The sequence below is a fragment of the Takifugu flavidus genome, chromosome 4, assembly GCF_003711565.1.
Source record: "Takifugu flavidus isolate HTHZ2018 chromosome 4, ASM371156v2, whole genome shotgun sequence".
Taxonomy (NCBI): domain Eukaryota; kingdom Metazoa; phylum Chordata; class Actinopteri; order Tetraodontiformes; family Tetraodontidae; genus Takifugu; species Takifugu flavidus.
Genome location: NC_079523.1, coordinates 9,621,866 through 9,639,946, shown reverse-complemented (window position 1 = coordinate 9,639,946; position 18,081 = coordinate 9,621,866). Strand labels below are relative to the sequence as shown.

Here is an 18,081-nt window from a genome sequence, read left to right as displayed (position 1 = left end):
GGGGAAAATTGCTCCTACTACGACTTAGAAAACAGATAAAGAGCAGACAATTACTCTAGTTTATGCAGACTCTGTGCGAAATAAATTTATTATCCCGACCCGATTTTTGTGTTTACCTACCTAATATACGCTGTGTTTGCTAAAATTAGTGCAGTAACTCAACCGGCTTACATTTTGGTACTTGCGGGGTGGGCTTTATCCCATTCCCCAGCTAGTCGGCTAGCTAGCTAAAGGTGCTAGTAAAGCTAGCTATCTTACTAATCTACCAGCGGCTGGTCGTTTGAAGGCGGAATTCGAATTGAGTAAGTTGATTGTTTGTCTTTCCAAACACACTGCATGGCTTTTAAAAGTTAGAGGTTTTATCCGACTAAACCCATGTAGATTTTACTGCGGTTAGGACGCTAGCTCAGGTAAGCTCCAACAATATCTGAAAGAATTATTGGGGTGAGTGTTTCATATTTTCAATGTGACGAGTTTCTTTGTTTTTGGTAGTTACATTGACGTTTGTATTTTTAAATCTTGTTCTTCAAGCCATGAGGATTGCGTCAATTAGCAAGTTAGTGTGTGGCTGTTTTCAATTAGGTTGATTGAGCGAAATAGCCTTTCCTAAATTGTTCCATATTTATTTTGCTAAAGAGTTCAACGTCATTTTTGCTCTGTAGCATTTGTGTATGTTAATTTCCTTGTTTTACGTTGTATAATCGACACGATATTTGTTCTCCGTAAACTTTTGGAAATGTTTTCAGTTTCCACATAGGCAAGAATTGATGATTCCTCATTTCACAAGAACCAGACGAATAGTGAAAGGTTTGAAACATCCATGTCGACACCAACTAAATTGTGGATGGAATCATCCTTGTTTCCCCCCCAGAACTGCTTTCGATTGGAAACGTTTGTTCTGCGTCTGATTCGGTCATGGAGAATGATACTTGTGTGGAAGAGAAGAGCTGTGACGGGCCCACGGCCGTGGACCCTGTTAAACAGCCAGTCTCAACTGCTCCTTTCAGATATACCAAGGTGAGGAGAATTGAGTCAGGTTAAGATTAAATTCATGCTTTCCTAATACAAATTAAAAAAAATATATATATATCTATACAGGAGGAGCTTCTGGAAATAAAAGAATTGCCTATTTCAAATGAAAGACCCGAGTGTCTCTGTGAGAAATATGACAGGTAAGAATGTATTAATTGGATTTAGAATCTTCCACCACTCAAAATTTGTATATTCAAACCTTTTAAGGGTTTGAAAGATCACATGACAGTGTTTAAGGTGAGATTTTAAATAGTGCCGAGTCTAAGTATGAAATGTATAGCCCTTGGAAGAAAAAATATCTTGCCCTCACACCTGAATGGGATGGCATACTTACATACATACATACATACATACAGATTACACAAATAATTGTATTTCACTATTTTGATCAAGTGATGGTGTCTGGGACCCTGAGAAGTGGCATGCCTCTCTGTATCCCACATCAGAACGAAGTTCTCCAGTGGAAAGTTTTAAGAAAGACTTTATGGATGAGAGAGTTACTTTAAAACGAAGAATCCCAGGTAAGTATAGTTGAACTCACCCTCATTCAGGTTTATATACAATGTACAGTTTATGTTTAACTTTTGTGTTTTAAATCGTGTTCAGATCCCCGTGAGCGTTTGAAGGAGGATGATCTAGATGTAATACTAAGCCCACAGCGGCGCAGCTTTGGAGGGGGATGTCAAGGCACCGTAACACTTGCTCCCCACAGTCGCCGCCCAATCAGCCCCTTGGAAAACAAGGAGAATGAAAGTCTCCGCCTTGGGGCTGCGCGCAGAATCGGCAGTGGCCGCATAATAACTTCACGAGTCTTTGAGAGAGATGCTCGTGTTGACAAAGAGAGGGAACGTGAGAGAGACCTCAAGGATAAAAGATTCCGGGTTGGTTTCAGTTGTCTTCCATCCAGACTGAACTTACTTTTTTTTAACCATAGTGATGCTCATTAGTAATCTCCAAACAAGTTGAAGCGCAATATTAATTTGTCTGATTTCCTTGATGCATAATTCTGAAAAGTACAATGTGAATTTCTATGTTTCAGTATTTTTGTTAATGTTTTCTCAGAGGGATTTTGGTGACAAACGTGTGTTCAGTGAAAGGAGAAGGAACGACTCCTATGCTGAAGAGGAACCAGAATGGTTCTCTGGAGGACCCACGAGCCAGTCTGAGACAATTGAACTCATTGGTTTTGATGACAAAATTCTGGAGGATGATAAACGCAGGTCCAAGCGTTCAAGAAAGAAGCCAGAATCTCTCAAAGAAGGCATGCCTTATTTTTCATATTTTAAAAACAAGCATAGTGTTATTTTGGAATAATGGTGGGGCACATCATGTCAGAAGTTTAAACCTGTGAAACTTGCCGATTCTGTGCAGCTGTGGAATATAATGGACAAGCTGGTGAACAACATGGTTTACGATCCTCTGCTGATCAAGAGGTTCCTCACCCTGATGTACTGCCTGAGCAGTCAACTGGAGACTTTGACTTTAATGAATTCTTCAACTTGGAGAAGACCATGCCAGGGCTGGCCTCTGTAAGTACTGGGAAGCACTGTGGGGGTTTGGTGTTGGGTGAAAGTTTAATAGTCACAAATGGATGGTATTTTTAAAATTCTTCATGCAGTATTCTTTTCCAAGTCTAACAGTAGAGGTTTTCAGATGTAGCTAAATCCTTACTCAAATTGCTTTCCCATAAGGAAAAATAGCATTGTCAGTGTTATAATGCAACACATTTCAACTGGAGATTTGGAGAAAATAACCTCTGCTGTATTGGCTTTATCTTGCATGTTCGGGAGTTGTGGGATTTGTCACACACTGGTGCCCTTCTAAACCTGTTTACTAGTGTACTAATAATGGGGCTAGTAAGCAATTATCAGAGGTATCAATTAAAAATTTATGCCCATCACTACAGCCTTGAGATCTAAAATATTTGATGGGGAGGGAAGCGATATGGAATAAAGAAATTTTGAATAAATAGGCACACAAAGCATTTACCTATACAGGCTTCACTTATCTAGCAAATTTTGTGCTAGATGGAACTCCTTTAACGTAAGTATGATCTTGGACATTAGATCCTTTAGTTTGGAAGTTTTGATTCACTTGCAGACTTTTCTGTGTCCTTTAGATGATCGAGGATGTTTTGGGGGAGGGTCCTGTATCAGCCAGCCGATTTAGCCAGTGGTTCTCCAGCACTGTAAGCCCATCAGGCAGCAGGTCCAGCAGCCTGAGGTCCACTCCTCATGAGGAACTGGAAAAACTTGCTGGTAAATGATTTAAACATCACTTATCATATTGTCACATTTCCTGATTCCATCATCCACTTCTGCTGTTGTTCTTGTGCAGTAATTGGAGAACAAACCACAGCTGATGACAAAGATTTGTCAGTTTTTCTATGCAGTAATGACACCACTTAAGCTTGCATATTTAAGGGATTTTAATGTTAATGGCGGCTGTGATTTTCCTGTTTGTTCCACCCATTACATCACAACTGTTGAATTCATAGTTTTAGGACAGCCATGATGTACTAGTTCATGAAACCATTGAGGTACTGCTGTGAGAAAGATGATTACTCTCATGGCTTAGAAATATTTGCCACGCTGTTGATCTTGAAAATGCCTAAAATTATGTTTTTAAAACATCAGAAATGATTGCTGTGTGACTAGGTTCTGTTGTCATTCTTGCATAGCGATTATCAAACCTCAAAATGGCCCTGATGAATGTCTCTAATATTGCTTCATTCTCATCTCAAGGGCTTGAGCCATCGTGCAAATCTTTGCACAATGGCCCAGCCTCATACTTCACACCTATTCGATCAGAAGGTAGAGAGAAGGTGGACATTCTGGAGCTGCTGCACAAGGCCAAAGTAGACCTGAAACCTCTTCTTTCCACCCTCTCGGTCAACAAGGCACGACTACAGGAAAGTAGTGAGTGCCATTTTAAGAATTTGCTATTTTAAGAATGCATTGACATTTTATCAATAGGTGGTTATTTTGTCATCTTGTAAATTTGATTCTGTGGAAGAAAAACAACTTGTAAGAACGCCCAGCCTCAGGGTGACATTTTGATTTTGAACCACTATAGAGCTGGATCTGTTCTGGGAAAGCTTTTGAAATTGACAAAAAAAAAAAGAAAATTATTTTTGTCATGGCTACAATGCTGGGGCAGAGGTCCATATTATGCATTGCTTTTAGACACCAAGATGTTGAATTTCAGGGAAAATTTTAGGGTCATCGGCTTTGCTCTTCATATACATTTACTGGTAATGCCAATAAATGGTGCAAGCCTTAAAGGAACTTAAGTCTAATCATTTATCTTTCTCCAGCTAACTGTGGAGCAGTACGCTCACTGGAGGAGGTGGAGGGAGAGATGAAGGGGATGAAGCTGGGCTCGGACCCACAGGTGCGCAAGTTGCCGCCTTCCCACAGGGGAGATGGAACACCATTCATGGCTGAACATCTAGAGGAAGCTTTAACAGGTGGCTCCACTGTCCGTACGCAGCTGCGTGACTCTGACATGTCAGCCTTTAATAAATTAGTCAGCAGCATGAAGGCAAGTGGAACTCTGCCTACTCACCCCAAAATCAACAAAAACAATGTAAGTATTATGGCTATAATGGCTAATGTGCATTGGAATTAGTAATGTTAAGTGTGTCCTGAGCTGTTTAAACTTAACCCAAATTTTGTAAATTTAATCATTGAAGTTTAAAGTGATGGGCATAAATTTGATCAACTATATATATAGTGTATTATGGAAAATATGTTTATCCAGTGTTAATATTTATAAGTCTCTCAGTGGGGTTGTAACTATTTGAGATTCCAACCAAGTTTTGTGGTAAATATCCACATTTTATACTGGGTGTTCACTGGCTGGGTGGTGTGTGTGTTTATGATGTGTATTTGCTTTAATTCCCTTTCTTGTATTTTTTTTGTCCTTGCATTGCATCAGCCTCCGGATCCAGCTGTGGTCACAGTCTCTGATGCTCGGTTGCCTCCACAGCAGCAGAAAAATATACTGCAGGTGTGTAGGTTTCTCATCTACCGTATATATATTAAAAACATCAAACACCATGTGTTACATTATCTTGGAGAAGCTGACCTAGAAAACTGTTCAGCCCAAAGAAGTTGTACCTGGGGTTTGTCTGATATATTGCAATAGAGGAAAGGTTAAAAACAAACTCTGAAATGTTCAGTTTGTCTTGGACATGGTAAAAGCCTGGCCCAAAGTGTTCCAAAAATATAGCGAGTAGCCCTTTAAATTGAGGAACAGCTATCGCAAAATTGTGGAATGCATATTGCAACCTACTTGGCTCTCTACTTTCAGCAGACTTTACATTTTCCTTCTTGAATACTGTCAGCATTTCTTCACAGTAAGGAATAAAAAGCTGGAGACCCTGATGTCTTTAACGTAGACTGTGAAATCTGTCAAACAGGAACAAGTGATTGACCAAATTTTTGATTCATGTGCATGTAATTTAGGATCTTTTGGGAGGTTCAGCTCGTAGTGGCTCTCCAACAATACTTGGCAATCTTTTGGGTAATGCCGAGGGTCCAAGGACGTCTGGCTCTCTGCATAGTCTGTTACATAAAGCCCCATCGCCCCCCATCTTTTCACAGAGAGCCCCGTCCCCTGATTACTTCACTCAGTTACCACCTTCAGCAGGTAAATTAATCACATCATGGTATGTAGTATGGGGAAAATACATGTTTGCTGTAATGAAGAAAACATTTACACTTCATTTATACCGGTAATAAATAATTCAATGAAGGCTAATTCATAAAACTTCAATTCATTTTTAAATTCAGAATTCGTTAAACTTCTCTCCTCTAAAGGTTTTGGAGTTGGCCCTCAGTCCATGATGCCAGAACAGTTTGCTGATATGCACAGATCCATCAGCCCTCGAACTGCTTCACATCAGCAGGTATGGAGTGTGTGACAATATTAGCCTTGAAGTTTATTTTTGTTTTTGTTATAATAGTAGAAATATAGTATATTTTGAAAGTAATTGGTAGTCACAATTACACTAATTGCCTGGTCCATTTACTTGTACTTGTAAGTCATGAAGCCTACTGATCGATCGTCTGCTTTTGCAGACACCTCATAACAGTATAATGTAGTTTTTTGTTTTTTTTTTTATAGTTTTTCAACTTTAAATATTTTAGTAGCGTTGGGAAACTTGTTGTTTGACACTCTTTGTCTTTTCTTTTCAAGCAAATGAAAGCACTCTCATTATCCATGAATCAGGCAGGCCTTGAAGTTCTACCATTCCAGCAGGACCTCGCTCTGCATTCTCACCACTCATTCCAGTCTAATTATAAGGCATCACAGGACAAATGTTTTCGAAACAGGTAAGAATTGGTAAAGAGGCTAAGAATCAATATGCAACATTTAGGGTGTTTAGATTTGTCAACATGCGAAAGCTCACCTGATGTAATTTTTCTTTCTCCCCAGGTTACAGCGTTCTAATTGTTCCCCTGGTCCAGGCCCTCAAGCTGGTGGAAGACATTCTCCAGCCAATGCAGTCACCAGCATGGTGAGCATGAATATATTGTATTTGGATGCTATCAGAAACATTTGTACTAATGTTTGGGTTTTTCCCCAGTTGTCCCCATCCTTTACACCTACGTCTGTCATTCGTAAAATGTACGCAACAAAAGATAAGAGCAGAGACGAATCGGCTCGGTCAGACACAAAGGAGGACGCATCGGCTTACACTCAGGATGGTAAAAAGCATTAAATTAGTTTAAATTTCTTGACTTCATCTTTTACACTCCTGCATAATTATCTTTGCATTATTTTATAACAGAGAACAATTCCCATAACTCCTACTTGGAAATGATGAATGGGAATTCTCTTCAGTCTGGGGGCGTAAAAGCCAGCTCTCAGACATTAGTCAACAAGGAGCAGAAGCACCTACGGTCTGGTTCTTCGGGACAACCTACTCCTCCCACGGCACCACAGGGACCCTCCTCATCGTTTCCTCGTCCAGTCTATCCGGTACCGCTGCTGTCTCACATCCCTGTGGTGCGTCCTTCTCCTCAACTGCACCCTAATGTGGTTCAGAGAATGCTGGCACAGGGCATTCAGCCCCAGCAAATTGCACCAGCTCTTGTACAAGCAGGTGAAGTATTGCTCTTTTTCCCTGTAGAACGGATAAATTCAGGTCATTCATCCCATTAGGCTCACTTCAGTCTTTAATTGTTCCACAGGTATATTTCCACCACATGTTGACGTTGCACAACTGCAAGGGTTGCCTCCTGCCCTGCTCGGACAACCGCTTTACCCACTTGGTGCAACGGGACATCCAGTTCTACCTCCCAGAGCCAATGCCCATATGCAGTTGGCCTTAATGCAGCAGCACCTGCAGCAACAGAGACCATGTGAGTGGCAGCACTCTATGAAATGTAGCCCTGTACCTCAAATGTACAACTTCAGGTAGTTATTACCCTAAATATTATAACCGTATAGGTAGATGGTGGTAAATGTCTCTTAAAAGAAAATCATTTTACCTTGGTGTAAACTACTGACAGCCTTCATGTCATGACAAAAAGTTCAGCCCCGCTGTAAATTCTGAATGAAGCCAAGAATCACTGCTAATCCTTTTGACCCTTAAGTTATTTAGTAAAAAAAGAAAAACAATCTCACTTCTGAGCTGTGTTTGTATCTTTTGTTATCTCCTTGCAGTACATCCAAACGTCCCTGGCCCTCACTCACAGAACCAAGGCCCTCACCGGACAAATAGCTTGCAGCGACATGGCAGTAGCCCCCCTCCTGGTCTTGCTAAGTGGTTTGGGTCAGATGTGCTGGAACAGCCACTTCCCTCTATGCCTGCAAAAGTCATAAGTGTAGATGAGTTGGAGTTGAGGCCATGAGAAAATGAACACTGGATAGATTCCCCCCCAACACTTTTTTTTTCCCCCCCGCCTGTCTTCACCTTTGCCTACCTTAAAAAAAAAAAAAAGAAACTTTTGTTTGAAGGGTGATGCACAGGCCTGGACGGTGTACCCACCTCACGCTTTGTCTCCAATGAAATCACTGTTTTTCGGAAAAGCCTGTAGCAGTCATGGAAGACGAGCAACGGTAAAAGGTTCTGTCTGATTAGTTTTGTTTTTTGTAAATGGCTTTTGTGCAGTAAATAATGTATAGGCCTAATTGTACAGAGCGTGGGAAAGAATCTTATTCTCCCTGTGTATATAGCTTTTTTTTGGTTTGGTTTTCTTGGTATGGGGAAAGGTGAATCTTGGAGTTCATCTAAACTGAAGTCACCGAGTGCTGCATTCCTTTGTCTGAACATTTGTCTGAACCTTTACTTCCCTGCTGATCTTCAGAAAGGGCTACAGCTAGTGAAAATGTTGAATTGATGAGTAATGCAAGTGTATGCTTCGCCTCGCCAGTGGCCCTCAATTTACTGCCTGAAGATGACTTGAGGGGATGAAACAAAAGCTAGTTGTGCCTTTTGTTAGTTATTTTCCTCCTCTGCCCCCCCCCTCCTTTTAAACTGTGTCCTGTCCCATCTTACCTGTCACCAGGGAGGCTGCACTGCTCACATCAGTTTTGAAGGTGTTTGGGATTCGTTTTGTGCTATTAAATTATCAAAAGCACAAAAATGAATAATGAAAATAAAATGTTCAGTAATACAATTTGTGTAGTTATTTTGATATTTTTTGATTTGCTGTATTTGTTTAAACTAAATGGGAAAGCTTTATTTTAACTTAATCAAATGAGGGTTAAAATTGAACATTTTCAGCCAGAGAGATTGAAATATTTTTTAGAATTGTTCTGTAATCAACAACTAATGACAAATATTTAGGTAATTGGTGTCTTCTAAACTTTTGGCTTTCACATTAAAATCTGCTGTTCAGGGTTGGTGCCTGACCCAAAACGGCTGATGAGCAGTCATGAAGGACAGACTTGATCATTCGGATATTTCATCTGTCCACTCAAAATCCAAAAATAACACGTTGACCAGAACTAAAATAATGCATCGACAAAAGTATTCAGACTTTACTCAGTACTTTCTTAAAGCAACTTGCTTCTACATGCCAGGATTTGGAGATATTCTGCCTTCTCCCATGCTGGAAGGAGACTGTCAGTGGAAACCAAAAAATACATTTCTATTCTGCATCAGATTTTGAAAATCTGTAAATTTTTAAGTACAAAAGGGTTTGGTTTTTTTCTTGCAGGCAAAATGTGTTTTGAATATGTAATGTATATGAAGTGGACTTAATGAGGGAAAAGATTTCTGGGGCCCAACTGCCTAATTATGCAGTAAATTTTAAAGCTAAATTTCATTTGGAAAAAAAATTTAAAGACCAAGACATTCCAAATTCAAGTTGCTTTAAATTTATGATCAAGACACCAAAAAAAAAACCTCACCCACCAACCTGTGCTTAATGTAAATTAAGTGAAACATGCATATTTTTTTTCATTCAAGTCAAAATCTGGGTGCTAATCTTTTAAATTCTTTACTTCCATCCAGGCGTTGCCTTGGATGATTTTGAGAGGTACCCAGTGTTTGGGCCTCTGGTTCGGGCTCACAGCCGACGCTCCAACACAGGAAAAGGGGGCTTGACGCGCTCATGGTTGGGGGAGGGGTTTGACAAACACACCAGACAGGAAGAGAAACCTGCCGCTAACGTTTTCATTTCAACACGTACACCCCGGCGGTGGGTTGTTCTGTAAATGCTTATCCTAGTGGGGAAGGTGGTCACGGTCGCGGACTTCTCCTTATACCGCGATGAAGCGTTCACGGAACAAGGCCGACCCCCACCCGTCAAGACGGCGGGGTCAAAGTTCACAGGAAGCTGGGGGGCTGCCATTTTTTCCTACCGTAGCTACTGCTAACGTTGGACGTCAGATGCTAAAACGACGGGGAGTGGCGGCTGGTGTTGGACCGTGCATGAAACGACGTTTCGAAAACGCTAATAAAAATAAGTAATTTCTCCCACCGCTGTCGCGTACAAAGGGTTATTGGATGAATAGGGCATGGAGAAGGTAGCGGAGCCGTCTTGGACTTCTTCGTACACCTACCAGGTGAGCAAGCACAGTGCGGAGATGCTACACAACCTCAACATTCAGAGGAAAGATGGAGGCAGATTCTGCGATGTGATCTTACGCGTCGGCGAGGAGAGCTTCCCCGCTCACAAAGCGGTGTTGGCCGCATGCAGCGAGTATTTCGAGTCGGTGTTCAGCCGCCAGACTGAGGGGGACTGCGACTCGAAGGAGCTAGAGATGCACACCATAAGCCCAAAAGTTTTTAAAGACGTTTTGGACTTCGCGTACACCTCAAGGATTGTAGTGCGCCTGGAGTGCTTCCCCGAGTTGATGACAGCTGCCAAGTTTCTCCTGATGCGCTCTGTCATCGAGATATGTCAGGAGGTGATCAAGCAGTCCAACGTCCAAATCCTCGTCCCGACCTCCCGGGGAGCAGATGCCAGCCTCTTCCAGGCCACCGGTGCCACGGAGCTGGGCTTCTCCGTGGCACAACAGGATCTGGTCAACGGAACGGGGATGCTACTGAACGGCCAGAGCTTTGCTAACAGTACACAGATGCATGTGGACGGCAGCGAAAACGCAGCCGCCGTGTTATCCGAGGACAACGGCGAGCCGTCGATGCCGATGCTGGAGCCCGTCGAGGGACTGTCCGTCTCTCCGTCGTCTGAACTGCTGGGAAACGCGTTCCACCACGACGCGGACTCTCCTGGCTCCAAAAGAATCAGGGGGAGACCAAAGAAAGCTGGCGGAGTGGTGGAGGCCATCCAGTTTAATCACAGCCCCCAGAAAGACAATGTGTTGTACCCTTGTGGGACTTGTGGCAAAGCCTTCACGGAGGCGTCGCGCTTGAAAAACCACGAAGCGCAACACGGAGCCCACACGGGCGGCGTAAACAGCCTCGGTGACAGCCTGTCAACAGCGGGCGGCGTGTCCTTACTGTCCCAGCCCGCGTTGGAAAACGGCGTGACGATGGACAACGGCCGCAGAAGGGAGAGGACCAGGCGGCACGTCGGATGTGAGATTTGCGGCAAAGTGTTTCGCGACGTTTACCATCTTAACCGGCACAAGCTCTCCCACTCCGGGGAGAAGCCGTACGCCTGCCATGTGTGCGGGCTCCGGTTCAAACGCAAGGACAGGATGTCTTACCATGTGCGGTCCCATGACGGGTCTGTCGGCAAACCTTACGTGTGTCAAAGCTGCGGTAAAGGCTTTTCAAGGTGAGTCGACCCGCCGCGTGCTCGTTATTGTTCCCGCCGCGCATTGTGCGACTATGCATTACAGTAATTATTCGTTCGCCGCATCCTGTAGAGTAGCGCAATTAAAATTCGCCAGCAACCCAAATTCAAGAAAGGGCTTTTAGTCATCCTGTGTTTCAGCGACAATCCCTGATGTTACCAATGTGCACATAAATGTGTGTACTCTACTCTGAATGTATTCTAAAACGTTGTTCAAGACGCGTCCTTTGTGTGATTTGACACTAACAAAGACAGTTCAACCCTTAATGCATATGTTATCAGTCATTTTGAAGACATTTTCTAATAACCCCGGTGCATTTTTAGGTCTTAACACATTAGAATTTTATTTAGCTGTTTTTTAGAACTGTAGAATCTTTTATTAATCATTTGTTCACTTTAGTCTCGAGCTCGCGTCAATTTCTTAGAGGGATTGTTTCTCTCTGTCGCCACCTACTGTCTCGGAGGGTGAAATGCAAAAAGAAAACTCAAGTGTGTTCGGTGTTGGGCCAAAAATTACAATGTCAGGGCAGGAGGAATCCCGTTGAGAACGTGTGGGGCAAATGAAAATTGATTACAGATTAACTTTATTAATAAGTATTTCTGTTTTGCTCTTAGACCTGACCACCTGAATGGTCACATTAAACAGGTTCACACAACAGAAAGACCACACAAGTGCCAGGTAAAATGGATTATATTGAAATTTGACATAAATTTCACTTTATATACTGATTGCTATTTTATTCTTTTAGATTTGCAATGCCTCTTTTGCTACAAGAGATCGCCTCCGCTCACATCTCGCTTGCCACGAAGACAAAATCCCCTGCAAAGTTTGTGGCAAGTTTCTCCGAGCTGCCTACATGACGGACCACCTGAAGAAACACACTGAAGGAACTCACAACTACTGTGGAATTTGCAACAAAGGTTTGTTTCTTGTTGCTCAACAGTCACCGCACAAGTTCGTGTTCACCAAAGCATTCGGTTGAAACCAAAGTCTTCAGTAGAAGAGGAACCAAACCTTCCTTAGCCTGGAACTCGTATTTGGCTAAATTTTCTACCTGTTTTTTTTTGGTCCTCTAACTCACCTTGATCATTTAGGATATAGGAGATGATGTCCACACCAAAGGCTTATTAATAAACCTAATGCAGCATTTTTATTTTTGCAGCATTTTAATTTTCTACCTAGACACAGGGATTATTTTCCGTGTATGTGTGTGTGTGTGTGCGTGTGCGCGCACAAGTGCGTGGTCCTTGGTAATCTTATTTGCTACTTGATTCCTGGTGTGCAAATGAAACCTGTCCCTGCTCAAAAAGGTAAATACTGTGATTTAAATTATTAATGATTTGCACAGTTCATTGTGAGGTTCAGGTTATACAAGTTGCGTGAGTGTGAGTGCATGTCTGCACAGATTGTTGTGGAATAGAAATTGAGTTTTTGATTGGCTTGGCTTTAAAAAGAAGCACTCTTCTCTGATGAGAGATTAAAAGCAATGATTTGTTTAATTGATGGACCCCTCTCTGTTCAGTCAGTCATTAATTTGAGTGGTGGTAGTAACTCTTAATGTCAGCCGTGTTTCAGTTCTCCGTCATGTTTAGGAATATCTTCCCCATTCATAGGCCAGGCCTCAAATGTGTCAAAAAACAAAACAAAACTGCATTGTTTTTTGTTCCTTTGGTCCCAGGTTTCTCCACTGCGTCCTACCTTAAAGTGCATATAAAGACACACCATGGCTCTCCTCTGCCCACTATTCACACCTTCCCTGAGCCAAGGGGGGAACTGCAGATGCACAACGGCAACCCTTTCCACATGGGACGCCAGTGTTTAGTAGAAGGCAAGCGGCCGCTCGTCCCGTTCCAGACCTTCATGTTTCTGGCTTTTCATTTGCTCTGCTGCTTTTTGGAGATGGAAAAAATAAAGCACACACTGCTGCTTCTTTGTTTGAAATGGAGCATATCGGCTTCTGCTGCTACATGTTTGCATTCACATGCAGTGACATTATGCTGGATGTAGGCGTCCTTTGTCCAGAATTGACTATGTATATAAATCTAGCTATGATTACCGTGTAGTAGAGAGAACAGCATTGTTCATCACTCTTTACTGACTAGAAAACTTAGATGTAGGCTTCAAAACTGAATTATGTTATATTTCATAGTTTTATTTACTGTTAAGGGTCCGAAGTGCTCAACAGAAGGAAACACCTAATTAGGATATATGAGCACTGTTAGATGTTAACAAAATGTTATATTAGTGTGCTGGTAGTAATTAATAGTCAGAACTGATGAAGCCTCTTGGATAGGAGGTGAAACGTCTTCAGAAAGCTAAAAAGCCCAGTTGACTTCTTTAAGCTTTAGTTTTTCAATAATAGTTGTATTTATAATAGTCAAAAAACAAGTTGGTTGTAAAAAAAAAAAAGGATTGCAGCCATCATAGAAATTGGAGAATGATTCCTTTTTTTTTGTATGTTTATGTTTGTGTTGCATGGCCATGGCACCATGTCGTGAATATTGTCTTGTTTTCTTCTTGGCTGGCCCAGTTTTTACAGCAAGGAACAATGTTGCATGACCCACCTTAATGTAAACGCCATTTACCCTTGAATCATTGAATCTTTTCAAGTTACTCTGTAACATGCTAAGGAGAGATGCAGGTGTTTTCAGCCAGTGCACAATAAGGACGAGTTTTTGTGCTGCATGTAGACCGAGAGGTATCTGTCTGGAATGCTGAATATGTTGGGAGATTCTTGATCTCATAATGGTGTCTAGCCTGTTGGTTTAAAAATGAATGAGAAATTCTCCCACTTTTGTCCATGAGAGGTTGATGTTTTCACTCATTTGCCATTTTGTGGCAAGGATAGTCTGATTTTGTTACCGTATTTATTTTTGAAGCTTTCTTTCCAGGGTTATTTCATGATTGTGTAATGGACAGACCTTTTTTGGCACAGTCTGAGTGGTTGAACTTGTCAAAGCATTAAATTGGGGGGGGGGGACTTTTTTTAATGATTTAGGTCTTTTGGGACGTTGTCATTTTTGGGTGTTAGAGGATTGGACTCAGTTGACAGTCAACATCAGTTGTAGACTCGGTTATTTGAAGAATCGGTTGCATCAAAGCTGATTTGTTGGGTTCGGTCAGCATAGATTTCTTTTCAGTCTCGTCTCAGATGCCTTATTTACTGATAGATTTTAGCGCCCTGCTCCCCACCACCATCCCTTGTTCTTTCTAATGTGTGTCATTCTTCAACTGCTTCTCACCTTGTCTGAGGCAGGAAGTCATTTTCGTCTCCTTACGCCCAGTTTTCCACCAGCCTGGCTCTTTCCTTACAGCCTGAGCTGAGCAGCAGGGGCTCCATATTTCTGGGAGTGTCGCTCTGGCTAATTGCCCAGCGTTCCTATCCACTGGCAGATCAGGACACTGCAGTAGGCGTGTGGGTGGGGGTCCAGCTTTGGGCCCCTCTGATTATGCAGTAGAGAAAGAGTAACTGATTTGATTTTAAATGTGATGAGAAATGGTAATTGTATTCTTTTGCTTCTGGTGAATGAGTCTTACACTTGGTCATTATCTGGCTGCGCTTTAAAGTCATTACATTTTTTATTTAAATAGAACTCTTCTGGTGGGTCAATCGGACCTTATTCGTGCCTGTATTTCTTTTAAGTCTAGCTCTTTGATTCCTTCTGATCCGTACTCTGTTTTCAGATGGACAGGAAAACACTGGGAAATGTCCTCACCTGGAATCGGAAGAATCAGATCCTTCATTTGGGGAGCTGTCCAATGGGGAGGATCTAAAATCCCCACAAAAGCCAGATGGGCCTGAGCTCGAGATGCAACAGTTGGCATGCAATGGAGCCCCTGGAGCACCCTTGGGGTCTCCAGAGGGATCAAAACCCAAGACAGATCCTGAGAAAAAATTCACCTGCAGCATCTGCGGCCAGGCCTTCCGCACCAAGTCCTACCTCAACAAGCACCAGCACCGAGTTCACAAAACCCTGAAGGTCCAAGGGGCCTCAGGGTCAGGGTTAAATGAGCTGGCCCCCTCCCTGGCCTCTCCCTTCTCCCCCCAACAAAACATGTCTCTACTGGAGTCCTTTGGGTTCCAGATAGTCCAGTCAGCATTCGCCTCATCACTGGTGGATGCCGAAGCAGGTCAAAGTGGAATGGACTTTGGAGGGAAGTGACGCATCTACTCATATTTTGCCTCTTTAAGGACAAAGCCGGGTTGCCCACAGATCTGCTCTGTGTCTGGGAATAACTTTGCCTCAAGACTTTTCCTGTTTGTGATTTTTGCTTTTGTGTATCTGATATTTTTGTCACAGACTGCCATATGATTCCTACTTTTTCTACTTTTTCAGAGTATAAAAAGTTTGTGCATAATGTTTAAAATTTCTTTGTAAAGAAATGATATGAAGATTTTTCTTTTTCTTAAGTGGGCCTGTTGAAGTTGTGTTTAGTATGCTTTCATTTGTTATTAGCTTGAGTGTAAATGGGCTTTTATACTTGCACAAATCTTTGTTGACATGAGATAAATTATTTAATGCAAACTTAAGTAATTACTGTCTCCTTGAATCCTTTTTTTTTTTTTTTTTTTTTTTTTATAAATATTTCCTAGAAGGAATTTTCTTTTGAGGACGTGAATTCAATGTGAATCTGATCAGTTTGATACTTTTTTTTTTTAATTCAAAAGATTCAAAAAGCATTGCTGGCACACTTGAGGCATATCTCTGTTATTTAGCTTACTGGTCACTGAAGAATGATGATGTACCATCATAAACTAAAGCACTTTTAAACTGTGCTTGTTGACCTAAATGGGCGTAAACTCTGACCCGAGAGCACTAAAAATCAAGAGATATACTTGAAATGAAGCAAATTTGCTGTCAGTCCCTTTGAATTTTCCTCCATTTCAAAATGTGTGTTTTAAGTTGTGGTGTAATCCAGTCTCACCAATATCAGCACTTCATTGGTATACAACTTTTCGGACCATAAAATATCTATAAGCTGACAAATCGATGCCTTGAGCTTGTTAAGAATGTTCTTTGTACCCCCGTAGAATAAAAAAACTTCTAGTTGTTGGCATAAAATCTGTTTTCTATAACAAACTGGGACCAAGATCAGGTATATTTTCAGTATATATATTTGAAAAATGTTATATTTTATTAACTTATTCACCCCCTTGGTTTTGTGTATTTTGCTTTTTAAACAAAAGTTGTGTGATTTGCTTTGACAAACGTGTGTATATATAAGTTCTCACTCTAAATTATGTTATGATGGAGGTCCGTGGCCATCAGTCGGGAGCGGCACCGCCCGGATCTCCAGACCGACATTAATGCCACAACTGTAACGTCTCTCTGTCCTTCGCCCCCACTGCTGTCCGATTGGTTTGTGCTGTGTGTGGATGGCGTCTCTTGTGTTTGCACTAATGGCCACACGCCATCTCGTGACATCCGAAACATTCCTCCGATGAGGTCGGGGTCATTGAACGGTCCTTCTCGTCAATATGCAATGGAAGCTTCGCGGCAACCTTTGTGCTTTACTCTGATCCATGTCCACTGCACCGGCTGGCTTTAGGTCTTTTAAAATAAAATTTAAAAAAAGGAGAGGGGTGTCATTGGAAGAAGGCTCCTTGTGTGTTAGGACAGCTTCCATGTTGGGTGTAATTTGATTTTCAGTCAGGTATCAAAACATTACATCAGAGATTGATGCTAAAGTACCCCGATGGAACTCATGTTAACAGCGTTAAATACGCGAAGATGTTTCTCATGAGCCCGTGTCATGATTCGAGTCGGACGGAATGAAGGTGAAGGAGCTCGGCTCTGTTTGCGTGTGAGAGAGAGAGAGAAATCTCAGTAACGAGCGTATTCTTGTCTTGCGTGTCTCTTGCTTTCTGTTTAATTATTTGTATGTATAATTTCGTACATTCCTCTGTTATTTATAATGTGATTGTAACAAGTGTATATACACCATGCATATACACATTTTATAAATATATCTATAAAAATATATGAACCATCCATCATGATCAGTGTTTGTTAAAGGTGTTGATGTACATAATAGCTTTGTTTTTGTTGTTTTTCTATCATCTGGATGGTTTTAAGTTATGGTCATTTGGCAGGAACCAGCCCGTTTTGGTGCGCTAGTTGAGCTGGGACTGAATGTCGATCACTGGTTGGCAGTAGTTTTGCCGTTGGACGCACTGGCCCCCTGTTCTTAGTCAGACCAGAAGCGCAACTCGCCTGTTTTGACCGAGTTGTTTGTCGACCCCCTCTGCACTAGTATTTGCCCCCTCTCACAAGGTCACGAGGGTTGTTTTGTTATTAACGAGTGGAAGATGCTGTGAGGATGTTGTTTTCACTGGCATGTCGGATTTTCTCGTTTCACACGTCGGTACCTTGAAACGTTGGTCATTTAAAAAAAAATAATTAGTTCAATGTAAATGTGTTTTGCTCCATTTCGTCTGTTGCAAAGTGCCTTCAAAACAATGATTGTGAGCAGAAAAAGGTCCTGTTGTAAAAGGTTAATTGTACAGACTGTCATTAAAACATTTGTACAAAACATAACCGACACATATACACACACACACACACATAAAATATGTACAGTATCATGACTGGGTATTTTATCATCATGCTAAACAAGTTTATTGCTTTTTGAACATGTGAGCTGCACATGTTTTGTTATGTTTGGACACCTTTCAATATACGCAGACTTTTCTATCAATATTTGTTTTTGTACTCTGTTATTGAGTCTTATCTCTCTTGCTGGTACAGGGATGAGCAACAAATTAATTAAAAGTAATAATAAATAAGACATTTTTGATGTTTCTTGTAATTATTAATGTAAGACAAT

General features: G+C 41.6%; 2 protein-coding genes across 6 annotated transcripts; both read left to right on the top strand.

Moving 5' to 3' along the window:
• The first annotated feature begins 10 nt into the window (after positions 1–10).
• On the top strand, positions 11–8,663 carry eif4enif1 (eukaryotic translation initiation factor 4E nuclear import factor 1). 4 transcript variants are annotated; one of them, XM_057029948.1, is made up of 19 exons: positions 11–302; positions 872–1,017; positions 1,099–1,172; positions 1,426–1,553; positions 1,639–1,913; positions 2,095–2,293; positions 2,404–2,561; positions 3,152–3,290; positions 3,777–3,950; positions 4,349–4,620; positions 4,972–5,043; positions 5,502–5,685; positions 5,856–5,944; positions 6,268–6,371; positions 6,475–6,556; positions 6,626–6,746; positions 6,830–7,144; positions 7,233–7,403; positions 7,708–8,663. In XM_057029948.1, the coding sequence occupies exons 2-19, from the start codon at positions 916–918 to the stop codon at positions 7,893–7,895; spliced, it is 2,847 nt and encodes a 948-aa protein (XP_056885928.1). In that variant the 5' UTR covers positions 11–302; positions 872–915; the 3' UTR covers positions 7,896–8,663. The 4 variants fall into 4 exon arrangements, with proteins under 4 accessions (XP_056885928.1, XP_056885930.1, XP_056885929.1 ...); XM_057029950.1 differs by having other exon boundaries at positions 12–302; positions 3,846–3,950; positions 6,235–6,371; XM_057029949.1 differs by having other exon boundaries at positions 12–302; positions 3,843–3,950; positions 6,235–6,371.
• Positions 8,664–9,645: 982 nt separating this feature from the next.
• Positions 9,646–18,042, top strand: patz1 (POZ/BTB and AT hook containing zinc finger 1). Of its 2 annotated transcripts, none has more exons than XM_057029962.1 (4): positions 9,646–11,234; positions 11,868–11,931; positions 12,002–12,173; positions 14,938–18,042. In XM_057029962.1, the coding sequence occupies exons 1-4, from the start codon at positions 10,009–10,011 to the stop codon at positions 15,414–15,416; spliced, it is 1,941 nt and encodes a 646-aa protein (XP_056885942.1). In that variant the 5' UTR covers positions 9,646–10,008; the 3' UTR covers positions 15,417–18,042. The 2 variants fall into 2 exon arrangements, with proteins under 2 accessions (XP_056885942.1, XP_056885943.1); XM_057029963.1 differs by having other exon boundaries at positions 12,932–15,204.
• Positions 18,043–18,081: the final 39 nt, after the last annotated feature.

Bases quoted from the DNA above. Each gene is read 5' to 3' on its own strand.
- eif4enif1 (XM_057029947.1), top strand. From the start codon at position 916: ATGGAGAATGATACTTGTGTGGAAGAGAAGAGCTGTGACGGGCCCACG. The intron at 3,291-3,776 runs GTAAATGATTTA...TCTCATCTCAAG, and splicing joins GGAACTGGAAAAACTTGCTG to GGCTTGAGCCATCGTGCAAA. The intron at 5,945-6,234 runs GTATGGAGTGTG...TTTCTTTTCAAG, and splicing joins GAACTGCTTCACATCAGCAG to CAAATGAAAGCACTCTCATT.
- patz1 (XM_057029962.1), top strand. From the start codon at position 10,009: ATGGAGAAGGTAGCGGAGCCGTCTTGGACTTCTTCGTACACCTACCAG. The intron at 11,235-11,867 runs GTGAGTCGACCC...TTTTGCTCTTAG, and splicing joins TGCGGTAAAGGCTTTTCAAG to ACCTGACCACCTGAATGGTC. The intron at 11,932-12,001 runs GTAAAATGGATT...TTATTCTTTTAG, and splicing joins AAAGACCACACAAGTGCCAG to ATTTGCAATGCCTCTTTTGC.